Source organism: Tachypleus tridentatus, chromosome 1, assembly GCF_004210375.1.
Source record: "Tachypleus tridentatus isolate NWPU-2018 chromosome 1, ASM421037v1, whole genome shotgun sequence".
Taxonomy (NCBI): Eukaryota; Metazoa; Arthropoda; class Merostomata; order Xiphosura; family Limulidae; genus Tachypleus; species Tachypleus tridentatus.
In genome coordinates this window covers 49,881,034-49,893,979 of record NC_134825.1, presented here as the reverse complement: position 1 = coordinate 49,893,979, position 12,946 = coordinate 49,881,034, and the positions used below count along the sequence as shown (strand labels likewise).

General features: G+C 32.2%; 1 protein-coding gene across 6 annotated transcripts in view; it reads left to right on the top strand.

Annotated features, from left to right (window-relative positions):
* Positions 1-12,946, top strand: part of LOC143247975 (puratrophin-1-like) — a 216,870-nt gene that overhangs the window by 138,493 nt on the left and 65,431 nt on the right. For all 6 annotated transcript variants that reach the window (XM_076496506.1, XM_076496505.1, XM_076496503.1 and 3 more), the window contains exons 4-9: positions 5,004-5,124; positions 6,426-6,525; positions 6,691-6,780; positions 7,671-7,787; positions 8,542-8,789; positions 9,704-9,842. In XM_076496506.1, the coding sequence (XP_076352621.1) occupies positions 5,004-5,124; positions 6,426-6,525; positions 6,691-6,780; positions 7,671-7,787; positions 8,542-8,789; positions 9,704-9,842 (815 nt within the window). The remainder of the gene's footprint in view (positions 1-5,003; positions 5,125-6,425; positions 6,526-6,690; positions 6,781-7,670; positions 7,788-8,541; positions 8,790-9,703; positions 9,843-12,946) is intronic.

The window sequence follows — 12,946 nt, the reverse complement described above, 5'->3', positions numbered from 1 at the left end:
TTCTTAGATACGTTTATGAGTAAGTAGGTAATGGTTAGACCATGGAATGGTTTTGATACCAGTTGTAAGAAGGTCTGTGCAGCAAAACGAGTCTCGTTATGAGATAATGTAAAACAACTCGCTGAAATGGTGTTAGAAAATGGCATTTGAACGAAAATATAGCAGTGAAAACACACAAAGCTACAGTTAATCCGGAAACAGTCGAACTTATTTATATGCCATTCACTACCACTCGGGCTCAAATATAATATAAAACATTTGTTTTTACATGTTATAACACTAAGTTTAATTAACTAGGTAAACTGGGAGAAATTACCCAGACCCCAGCAATATTTAGTTTATAATGAACTAAATAAAATTCTGATTGTATTTTTGTTTACATTTTTATGTAATTCATACGTTATTTGGAACCCTAAAAGATAAGTCCAGGGAAGCCATAGACCCCCACACAATTATTGCATACATAATTTGAAAGATGCACCTGAAAAGCTGATAACTTCGTCGGCATGTATAGGACTAACATCAAACAGAATTCGCTTATACTTAAAACGTTTGATAGTTTGAAGATAAATTTCAAATGTTTTTACTCTCGCATCGGCAATCAGTGTGCTTTTCTCATTTAGACCCATCTTTTAAATTTCTATTTTATGGAGCTTGCGATCCGGGTTCGAATCCGTCCGTTACCATAAAATATTTTCCGCACTTTAAACTGTAAGTACATTGTAAATGTCAATCCTTTAGCCTGGGTAATAAGGTGCTGCTGATAGGTCAATAGCTTAAAAATAGGAAAGGTGGTAGATAGTCATAGTGACTTTGCTGGATACTCAAATTTCGTTTACACGTGTATGTTAAGGACACTATCAGGCTTTTTTTTGTTATATTGATGACAACTTCGATTAGAAATGTTCTGACAATGTTTTCTTCTCACTTCTGTGTATTTGTATTCTGGAATTGTCAGTGTTAAAGGACGCTGTCTTCATTTTATATATTTAAAAAAAAAAAAAAGTCAAAGTGCCTAAAATTACGATAAGAACATTTATGAAACTTGTTAATAAATTTACATGAACACATACGATCCAACAACTTTCAAATGGAAAATTGTGGATGTCAGTAATACGCATGTGCTAGTGATTCACTCAGTCGACAGCTGATTGCTTCTCGATGACGTATGGGCACGTGTTGGCTCAAATATGTGCCTGTACTTTCGAATTTTGTTATTAAGCACAACCTTTTTTAAGTTACTTACACGTGCAAGTAAGTTACAATGCACAGAGTGTATGAACCCCCACCCCTTTAATGTTTTGGCCCTTAGTTTTGAATTAAACAATGTAAGGCGATACCTTACTCATATATATTAAAACTTGTTTAAGTACTAAAACATTGTTGGACTTAACACACGCGAACAGTTAGTACCTGTGGATTGCGAAGAAGTTTATGGACGACAGAAATAATCAAATAAAGGGAATGAGAGACGTTGTTACGATATTAATCGATTTATCAACTTGCGATTCATATTTGTGTGAGTATGTAAGCGTAATAACATGGCTAATTTTCAATTTATCGTCCGGTCTTTGAAAATTTAATTTTGTTGGTTGTCAAGGAGACTATTTTATATACATTTCGAAGTCAAATTTATTACTTTTCAAAAAAGCGTTTAGTAGTCTTGTGATTTATATAATGAACAGTATTATGTGTTTGTACCAAACGATAAGTACATGAAGAGTGGTAAGCGAAGAGCAGTTTGATTAGAAAACAAAAATGATTCGAATTTTTAAATACATATTCATCGTAAAGTGAAACCTTGATTAACAATTTACATACGTATTTACACGTACGTATGATGCCTCCCTGTCTAACTAGTCCTAAGTTCTGATCGTGTTCGTTAATAAAGACAAATCTGTTTTGAAACTTGTAAACCGTGTTGAATCCATTTTAACAAACAGCATAATATGTGTGTATCGGGCATCAGAAGGAAACAAGTACTTTGATGTTGGAACTTTTTTAAATACCAATAAATACTTGCACTATTTGTATTAGCAAATAATTTAACCACTTTTCTCTGGATTAGTGGATAGTATTATTTTTTAGTAATGAAAATGCAGTTTCAACAGGATTGAGAACTTTAACGTATCTAAAATTTGGTAAAAAAAATAAAAACCACGAACTTTCCCTATAATCGGACAAAAAGAAAATTCAAAGCTCAAAATTTACAACTGGTGTGTTTGTAACCGTTGGAAAAACCGTCGAATTGGGTGAGTTTGTATAGTATTAATGTAAAAGGCAATGATGTTATAAAGAATTATGTGGAACCACCGCTAGATGACGCCACTGATTATTTAAAAAGTATTAATTTGCGTTCAGATTAATTATATATAATTCAATTCACTTCTAATTCAAATGCTTGTTAGCCATAATGTATAATGTTGTGCTTTAAGACTGAAAGCTGCTACATTATGTCCTGTATAGAAACTTCAGGCATGCTTACATAACCCTAAAAAACTAAGCATGTGTGTGTGTGTAGAGAGAGAGAGAGTCAAAAATATGAAACTTTGTAACCCTATCGCTTTTGAAAAATGGACCTTTCTTCACCCGAGAAAAAGTGGGATATAGTGTGGTCGACGTGTTATACACTTAATGCAGATAACGAATGAGGATGACCTTCATTTGCCTTTTAAAGAGAAACTGACCTGATCTCGCAATTTTTAAACGAGAAAAAAATCGAAATAAAAATAACTGTCCCTCTAGATGTAGAACTTCTTAACAAGGCCATCAACATCTATTAATCGAGATACGTTTGTGTTCGAAGTGAATTCACAGTTGTGTTTAGTGTTATAACAACATAGTGTGTTACTGGGGTAATTTAGAAACTGAGACAACTTACGTATTGTTAGAACGACATTAGTGATTAAAATTATTTGTTTGCAGCCGAAAACTTTGTAAAAATAGCTGAATACATAAGGTAATAAATACCAAACGAATACAAGTGAAAAATGAAATTTTTGAAAATTCTCTCCGAGAACAATATTTTAATTGAATTAACCTATATTTTTATTGTTATAATTAGTAAAATATTTTATCTAATATAACCTACGTTTTTATTGTTCAATTAACGTGAATTAAGGAACAATAAAAAACATGGGTTATACAAGTTAAAATATTATGTTAACTTAATAGTTTCATCATGTTTCCTTCATCTGGGTGTATACATATTTCACATTAGGAATGTAGATAAAAATACTTTAAATAAACTACACTGTGGTGATGGGAACTGTGAACGAGACAGTTACACTTATCAATTAAAGGTCCATGACTTAAATACAAATAATATTACAGATCGTTTTTCACATTCTCCAAAAGTATGAGCTATACATTTATACAAGCCTATAATCGCATTTTCCAGTTTAGAAGTATAATTATTGAATATAGCACCCTGAAAGATGCTTCAAAACAAAATACTGGATATTAAAACAAATATTGTTTCCTATAATTGTAAGATTGAAATGTCAATGGACATTTTGTCTTATATTCCCCAATTAATACCTTATTAATTGAATGAACAGCGATAACAACTTATTACAATGTATTTTAATGGAAGATTCACCATTATGAGAGCTGCTGAAATCGGTACGTGAGAGAAAATTCTGAATGGCTTGTTTGTTGAATTACAAGTAAAGATACACGATGGCTATGTGCACTAATTTAGCAAGGTAAGACTAGAGGGAAGGCAACTAGTCATCATCACCTACCGTCAACTCTTGGGCTACTCTTTTACAAACGAATAGTGGGATTGGTCATCACATTATAACGTTCCCACGGCTGAAAGGACGAGCATGCTTGGTACGACAGAAATTCGAACCGGCGACCCTCAGATTCTGAGTCGAGCACTCCAACCACCTACCCAAGCCGGGCCCATATTAAATAGAATAAGACAAACGTAAATAGAAAGGAGAGAACACGGTAGCGAATCCTATATGGAAATACAATAATCTGTGCGTTTGTTCCTGAAATTGATAAGTTTTTTTTAAAATGCAATTTCATGAAATTTGTGTTAAGCTTTAACCTGAAGTATATGGAAAATGTTACTTATCCTAAAACAACCATGTTGCACATACATTACTCTTTGTAGCTTATTATACCATTGGATTATTCATTAATATTGTTGTCATTGTGACCTTAACATGTTAATCAGTGTCATCCCACAATGGGGCGGACTCAGGTCACAATCTGTAAATCATAACTGACCTCGATCTATTTGGAATGCTTGTAGTTTAGTATATAGATATTAGATCTATTGTATCCTTATGGATTTTTCGGCCAGTATTTATATAACAGATGTGTTACCTTTATAGAGACTGTTAGAGCAATGTTTATATTATAGATCTGTGGTGTCTGTAGGGAACTTTCATAATATAATACGTCCATTGTTATGTATCTCGCCAATATCGTAACCTACTGTTTTAAAAATCAGAAGCTCGTACAAATTATACAGAGTAAATGTTTTTATTTATAACTCATAATGATCGAGCGTGGCCATATACGAGGATTTATGGTTCGTGACCCGTTGCCATAAAAACGCTCTTCGTACTTTGGGCCCGTAGATGCACTGTAAGGGTGGTTGTCAAATCCCATTATTATTCTGCTAGAAAATAACCCGAGAGCTGACGGCAAGTACTATAAACGAGCTTTATTTCTCTCCAGTCTATCAGTTCAACATTATAGGCGACTATACAGTTAAGAGCAAAGCTAATCTTCTGATATGTATGAAAGATTTCAGAGTAATACATTTATTTTGGTTGTTTATTATTATGGTGATTGTTCTGTTTTACAATTTACATAAAATGATAATTATATAATAAATACCGCAGATATTGTACCGTATTGCAACAATGAATCTGATGATCATTTTTCTCGAACGTTTCTCTACAATTTTTCTTATGAAATTACTTTTGTCGTATTTCGTGAACGAATTACGCTCATTTATAATGTATTAACCCACGTTGTAGGATCACGTGATGTCAATGGTAGAAGCGTTGTGGTGGTATTCTGTTCCATGTTCAGGGAACTCCAGAAAGTAACGGCAACAGAATTAGCCAGGTTACTTATCTACTTCTACGGTGTTCCACGGTGAGATCTTTGTTTATTTTCGCCTAAACGGTAATTTTGTGAACTAAAGGACTATACAGCAAAACGAAATTAAAGACTCCTTCTTCATGTTTCTAATCATATATAGTAAAACAAAGTGTAAACGTTTTGTAGAACAAAGAAAAAAAGTAACCATTTAACCATCTTCGGAAGTTGAACACAAGATAATTGAAATATTTATTTCAAGACATACAGTGTTCGAAAAGGAACATACCGTAAGTAAGGTTGAATAATTTTATTATAATGTGAGATAACAATAAAACTTGAATATAAATACAGATAGTAGGCTTGTATGTTTGGTTGTATTAATTTTTTGTTCTTGTTTCTTTGATGAATGAACTTGATGTTCGTATATATACATGTTACAAGAGTTACTTATTTCACAACTCCGAGAAACTTGTGGCTTTTTACCTAGAGCTATCTTTCAATAGGATGGAGCCTCACCTCACTTTGTTCGAATTTTTAGTGTTTTTAAACTTAACATTTCCATTGGTAGGGGAAGGGGTGCCTATCAGTTTCCATTCTCATTCCCTCGATTTAACCCCATTAGATTTTCATGTCTGGAGGTTTTTTTCAAAACCAGGGCTATCTACCACAACAAACCAAAAGACCTTGCAGGATTGAAATGTCAGGCTCGTGATGCTATCTTATCCATCAATACTGCTGTGTTGAAAAATATTTTGTCACAATTTGAACGCAGAATTAAATTAATTATAACGAATGATCGATGACAGGTAGGAACCCATTAGTTATTTAAACTAAAACTTACAAACCTACTACTTGTATCTATATTAAGTTTTTGTTGTTATCTCAAATAACAATAAAGTTATTCATCTTTATTTTTGGTATACTAATTTTCTAGCGCCCTGTATCTAAGTATTAAAATCAATTGTAATTATGGAGATAAAAGAAAAATACGTATGAAATTGATATGATACTGGAATTTAAAAACGACTATTAATCACTAAATTTTGACTGAGACTGAATGAATTTACTGACTTGCAGTTAGGTGTAGTAAATGTTTCCGTCAGCACATATTTTAAGTTCTTGAAAAATAATGATTTGTATAATCTACTTTCCTAATGCCAAATAACTGTCACTAACGTATCTTAGTTTTAATTGTTATATTTATGGAAATGGATTTTTTATTAACCAGATCCTATAATAAAAAAAAAATTGTAATCAACATTTGGAAAATATGTAGAAAAATAAACGGTAACTGGTACTGTTGTTTCTTCAAAATTCATCGATTCCTATCACGCTTTCCTATCGTTTCGATTTAGAAAAGAAGTGGTTGCCCTTGGTTTCTGCATCGTGGTTGATGGTCAACAGTCCCAGGCTTCTGATTGGACAACTTTAGACGAGACTTTTTGCCTAATTGAAGTAAGTTGTCATTAGTACATTCATTGTTTTAATGTATATGTTGTATAGACTTCTTTAACTCTTCTTAAACCCGAGGTAAACTAGCAGGAAGACACGTTTTTGTAACTTATCCTAAAGTTGTTGGGAGATATGAATTTTGATATTAATTTGGTTATTCATTTTCAGGCAAACATTCCGAACGCTATAAGCAATATTGTGGTGTACACCAATCTCAAACCTGAAGATGTACCTCTATTTCCAGTCAGTGGCTTTAAGGTAAGGAAAGGGAAACCTCGGAACCCACACTTGTTTTGGTTATTGTTAACTGCAAAGCTACATAATAAGCTGTGTTCTGCCCACCGTGAGTTTCGAAACCAGATGTTTAGCGTCCTAAGCCTGCAGATTTACCGCTGAGCGACTAGGGAGAGTGGAGGGGTGCTTTACTCTCCACAATCATAATTTTCCGTCTCTGGAAGAACAAGGAGCACAGTAGGCGATTTTGCTGGTTCTTATTAAACGAATGGCCTATCGCTAGAGTTATTCTGGTTTCTGTGGATCTTTAATTAAGAATAATATTATTTTTTCTTGTAAAATATTTAAGAACTGTCACCAAGTTCATTAGTTTCATAGTTTTTGAAATATGTGAAAAGTTGTTTAGTAAATACGGGCGTATAGAAAATTTAATGTTAATTCTAAACACCTGGCGGCTATAGTGTTAATTATTTTATACAAGATCAATTAGCTGTTTATATACGGCTGTTTAATGAGTTAATTACATCCCTACTGTCTTGTATTGCGAGTTCTGGTTTTGATTGAAATAATTAATATTAACCTTTGCGCGTGTGTTACGAAACCTTTAAGTTTCATTTTTTTTCTGTGTTTTTAGTTAGTTTCGTATTGCACTGAGCTCTATGTATTAATTGCATTTTATTAGAAAAATAAATTTATTAATTGTGAAACTTGATGGAGATTTAAGATACTGCAAATAAAAATGTTTTTTCCTCACTCCAGCGAGACAAACTCGTTGTCCTCTTTAAAAAAAATCCACGGAACTTAGTTTATCAGCAATATTTAAAATAAATGTTGGAAAATTACCATCATCTATCTCGATTTCTCAGTAAGTATGAGAAAATTTTAACAAGTTTAGTGTTTTTCTTTTCTCTTAGTATGAGTCTGTCACAGCTGTTGAAACATTGCGCACGTTTGTTAAACGAGACCAGCTTCTTCCAGAACATTCCGGATACTACAGATATGACCATCAAGAGTGGATTAGTTTCAGAAGGGTGTGTCTTTAAAACTTTGTTCTGTCATTTTTTTTACCGGTCACCAGTTCGTGCCAGAAATATTAGAAATTGTTAGTTTTTTATTATTATTTCAGAAGCTCATAACACTATGTAACACAAATTTTTTTCCTAGATAGTATGTGTTATTTCTTAATTGTTTATGTTGTAAAAGTGCAGAAAATGGCCATTATTCCCTTCAAACTTTGCTTTTGTGACCTGGATAAAGAAATTTAGAAATTAACCTATTTTCTATGTAAAAAACTGACAAATGTGCACATTTTCATTTACATAAGGTCTGAATAAAACAACATATGTATCAAGATTTCCATGTATTTATACAAAAATTTTTAGAAGTCAGTAGTTTTTCGAGATTTACGACCGTAATGTAAATCACTTTCACAGTGATTTAGTCTCTCATCATGTTTTCGTTATACGCTCCCAGGTCACAAAAGGAAAGTTTGAATAAAAAAAATAGGTGTTTTCCACTTACTTTAGGCATAAGTAATTGGGAAATAACACTTTCTGCCCAGGAACAAGAAAAAGTAAACATTTTGTTACATAGTGTAATAAAAAGTCCGCAATAGTTTTAACGTAAAAATATTTTTAACTAAGGTAACTTGATAATTATTGTTTCCACTATATTTAACTTTGGTTGAATGCCATGCTAGCCAATGAAAAATTATTAGATTCACTAATGAAATTTTATTTGTAAAATGATTTTAGAGGAATAAACAAATTTAACTTTTGTTCTTAGTTTTTAGAACCATTTATTACTGGCTGTCAGCTATCAGGGCGTCATCTAGTTAGTATCATGCAAGAATTGCGAGGAAGCAAACTTCCATCAACAGCCATGCAGACGAGCCAACTAATTGAACGACAAAAAAAACTTATCAACCAGGCGTTTCAAAACGAACATTTGCGCCATCTAGTTGACGAAGGAGATACTGTTTTAAAGGAATTGGAATCATACGGAAGTAAAACATCTTGTAACCCCGATTACAGGTATTTGTTTGTGATTTGCATTCATCAGTCAGTAAAACATTTTGCTTCAGTTATCCAGTTATTTCTTTTGATAATGTATATCCCAGATATAAATAATTAAATGTAAAGTTTTATTTTATTGCTATTATGTCATAATAAAAAGTGAATACAACTGCTAACATTTTAACTGTTTTTACCATATATCGCTTTTTCATATTTATAGAATACCATGTTATCCTTATACCGTAAAGATCCACTCTACTGACTTATACTATAAGATGAAATGTGTTTATTTAATTTTGTTGTATAGTTCATCATATAATTTTGAGTATGAGTAGTCCATCCAAGAAATGTACATATTAGGACATTCTTACTGTTATAGATCAATGTTCCGATACATAATCGATTTGAAATGTATCAGCACAGATTCTGCTCTTTTGGCTTGTTGAACTGTTTGCTCACATGTAGAGAACAGTGAAATGCTGAATGTTTTTGTTGTTACTGTTCCAAACAGGTAGAGAATTTGTGGGAAAATTTCATTAATTTTTTGCAATAATTTCAATAATGAAATACAGTAATTTAACAGCCTGACAATTAGACTTGCAGCACACGTGTATAGCTTCAACACACCCATGTTTCCACAAGCACTATAACATACAAATTACATTATTGTATACATGGAAACTTGTCTTTTGAGCTTATTTTTGGATTAAATGCCTAATAATATTTTCAGTTTTATGAGGAGAAAATTTATTTTCCCATGATGTATCATTCCAGTCAGTATTAGAAGATTCACTACAGTACACTGTGGTTCTTCAAACAAGATTCACTTAAAACATTTCATTTCATCCTGAGTAACTTTTCATATAAACAGTAAAATCAGGGTTTATTACTGAAGTAGTAATGTAACTGAGCCATGATATTTTGGTTCACAGGGATTGTCTGACCAAAGGAAGTAGTTTACATAGTGAATTAAAAAAAGCAACAGCTAAACTAGCAAAACTTGCAGACCAAAGGTTGAAAAAACTAGAACAGTTTCTACAAACGAAGACCTTTGAAGAAGAAGCACACCAGGTTAGTTTGTCCAATTTTACTTTTATATTAGAAACACAACACAGAGGTATTCCAGGTTAGTTTGTCCAATTTTACTTTTATATTAGAAACACAACACAGAGGTATTCCAGGTTAGTTTGTCCAATTTTACTTTTATATTAGAAACACAACACAGAGGTATTCCAGGTTAGTTTGTCCAATTTTACTTTTATATTAGAAACACAACAGAGGTATTCCAGGTTAGTTTGTCCAATTTTACTTTTATATTAGAAACACAACACAGAGGTATTCCAGGTTAGTTTGTCCAATTTTACTTTTATATTAGAAACACAAACAGAGGTATTCCAGGTTAGTTTGTCCAATTTTACTTTTATATTAGAAACACAACACAGAGGTATTCCAGGTTAGTTTGTCCAATTTTACTTTTATATTAGAAACACAACACAGAGGTATTCCAGGTTAGTTTGTCCAATTTTACTTTTATATTAGAAACACAACACAGAGGTATTCCAGGTTAGTTTGTCCAATTTTACTTTTATATTAGAAACACAACACAGAGGTATTCCAGGTTAGTTTGTCCAATTTTACTTTTATATTTACAGGTTAGTTTGTCCAATTTTACTTTTATATTAGAAACACAACACAGAGGTATTCCAGGTTAGTTTGTCCAATTTTACTTTTATATTAGAAACACAACACAGAGGTATTCCAGGTTAGTTTGTCCAATTTTACTTTTATATTAGAAACACAACACAGAGGTATTCCAGGTTAGTTTGTCCAATTTTACTTTTATATTAGAAACACAACACAGAGGTATTCCAGGTTAGTTTGTCCAATTTTACTTTTATATTAGAAACACAACACAGAGGTATTCCAGGTTAGTTTGTCCAATTTTACTTTTATATTAGAAACACAACAGAGGTATTCCAGGTTAGTTTGTCCAATTTTACTTTTATATTAGAAACACAACACAGAGGTATTCCAGGTTAGTTTGTCCAATTTTACTTTTATATTAGAAACACAACACAGAGGTATTCCAGGTTAGTTTGTTCCGTATTAATTTTAAGAGATAAAATGTGCCCAGTAAGTGTAGAGCAATGCCTCCTAAATGGATTTATTTCTAGAGTAACTTGAATACCACGTGTGTGTGTGGTAACAAATAATATACCATTTATCAGATTAAGTTATCTGTATGCGAAGAATCAGATGAAATTTTAAGTCTTTCATCGGCAGTTTCTGAATATTGATAGTTTGTATAAACCAGAAATGTAGAAAGTACCTCATCTTGTGATTTAAAAAATCATTGTTCGGTTTTAAATGTTATTAAAACCTACGCTTACAGATCACAATAATCATTTCATTGGTCGTTTTAAAGCGCACGTAGACTTTTCTTTACATTTTAAGAACAGCTTAACCCGTGGTGTAAAATAATTGGCCTGTTGTAAGCTAATGAGTTATAAAACTCGCCATTAGAAGATATTTGTATTTACTGTTCAAAACGTGAAGTTGGGTCTACGTTTGACTCGCTGAAAGTTGTTAAATACTTGTGTGCGTTTATATTTTATTTTTCTCTTGGAGAGTAATTAGCTGTTAGTGATCTCGGCACCATATGAATAATTATAACATTCAATCATATATAGATCGTAAAGTCACTGATTGTGTGAAAACTTAATTACTACAGATATTCAGCCTGTTAAAATCATCGTTTTCATGTTTATAAATTAGACACTGATTTGTTTGAACCACAGAGAATAAGTAATAAACAAGCTCAGACATTCATCATTGGTCTACGCATGTATAAAAACTGTCTTTTGAAACCAGTCGGCCCTTACGTAGCAGTAGTTAATGTCTAATAATTGCTGAGTGGTTATTTTGCAAATAACGTATTCCGATATTTCTTGCGACATTGTGGTATTATTACCCTAATACTTGTGCAATACTTACGTGCACAATGTGTTATTCTTATCCCTTAAGTTTTTTTCCAACAATTACTGTTTTGGTTTCGTTAGTTTTGACAAACGTAATTTTTCTTGCTTATAATATTCATATTATCATTTAAATGATGTAGTCAAGATTTTAGCCTAAGAAAAGATGTATTCTGAATCTGTTTGTTTTTTTTCTTATTTATCTTTATCGAAATTTCATGTTACCTAAAGTAAGTTCTCATGTACTTTTCTAAAACTCGGATTTTTATATAAAAAAAAAGATAAGTTTAAAAACCCTCGAAAAAAATTAATTAATTTTAGGATATAGCTGTTCATATACCCGAATTTTTTTTTTTTTTTTTTTTGAAAACGAAACGGCGATATATTTAAGAGCCTTAGAGAAAATATTTAATTAAGATGAATCCTCGCATTACTAAAACCTAGCGAGATAACAGCCGCTCATCAGCGGAAGGTTGTGTATGCGTAAACACCCGCTTGGGATATTTGGTTTGTAAGCCTCCCCAGGACACACTGGTGGCAGAAAATTAAAACCTCATACGTCAAACGTCACTGCAGTTTTTATATTATACTATCCTGTGTTAAAACGTGGCGTTGCGCTCTGGTATTGGATATCGTTGTCACTTAGTTTCAGATAAATAAACTAGATTCCCATTAAATTTATTAAAGCTGGACCGTGTGCATCTTCCACATTACTTCTAAGCCGTATTTGGATTTTATATTACTACATATCCGAATTATCTGTTTTAGCAGAACATCGGAAATAAATAATGTACTGATATGTTTTATTTTGTATTTTAGTTCTCTTCCTCTCGAAAAACTTCACACTTTTGCATTTGCTTGAAAGAAATAATAATCACTATTAAAATAAAATTATGTTTACACCGTAAATATGAGGCTTCGTGCAATAAACGCAAATTTTTTTTATTCTTTTATTGATCGAAAGTAAGAACGTTTTATTACTTTTAAATTCTCAGAAATTATTTCTCCAGGCGACACAGAATTGATACGCCTATTATTAGTTATAGTTCCTTCTCTCTTAACGCTCAATTTACCGACTGATTTTCACACTATCCGCTAGGGGTTAGGACCGTATATTTCATCTTACTAAGTTATCTACTGTTAACTTCAGAGCACATCCCAGTGTCAAGAAGTAGACAAGCAACTATGTGAAAACCCAAT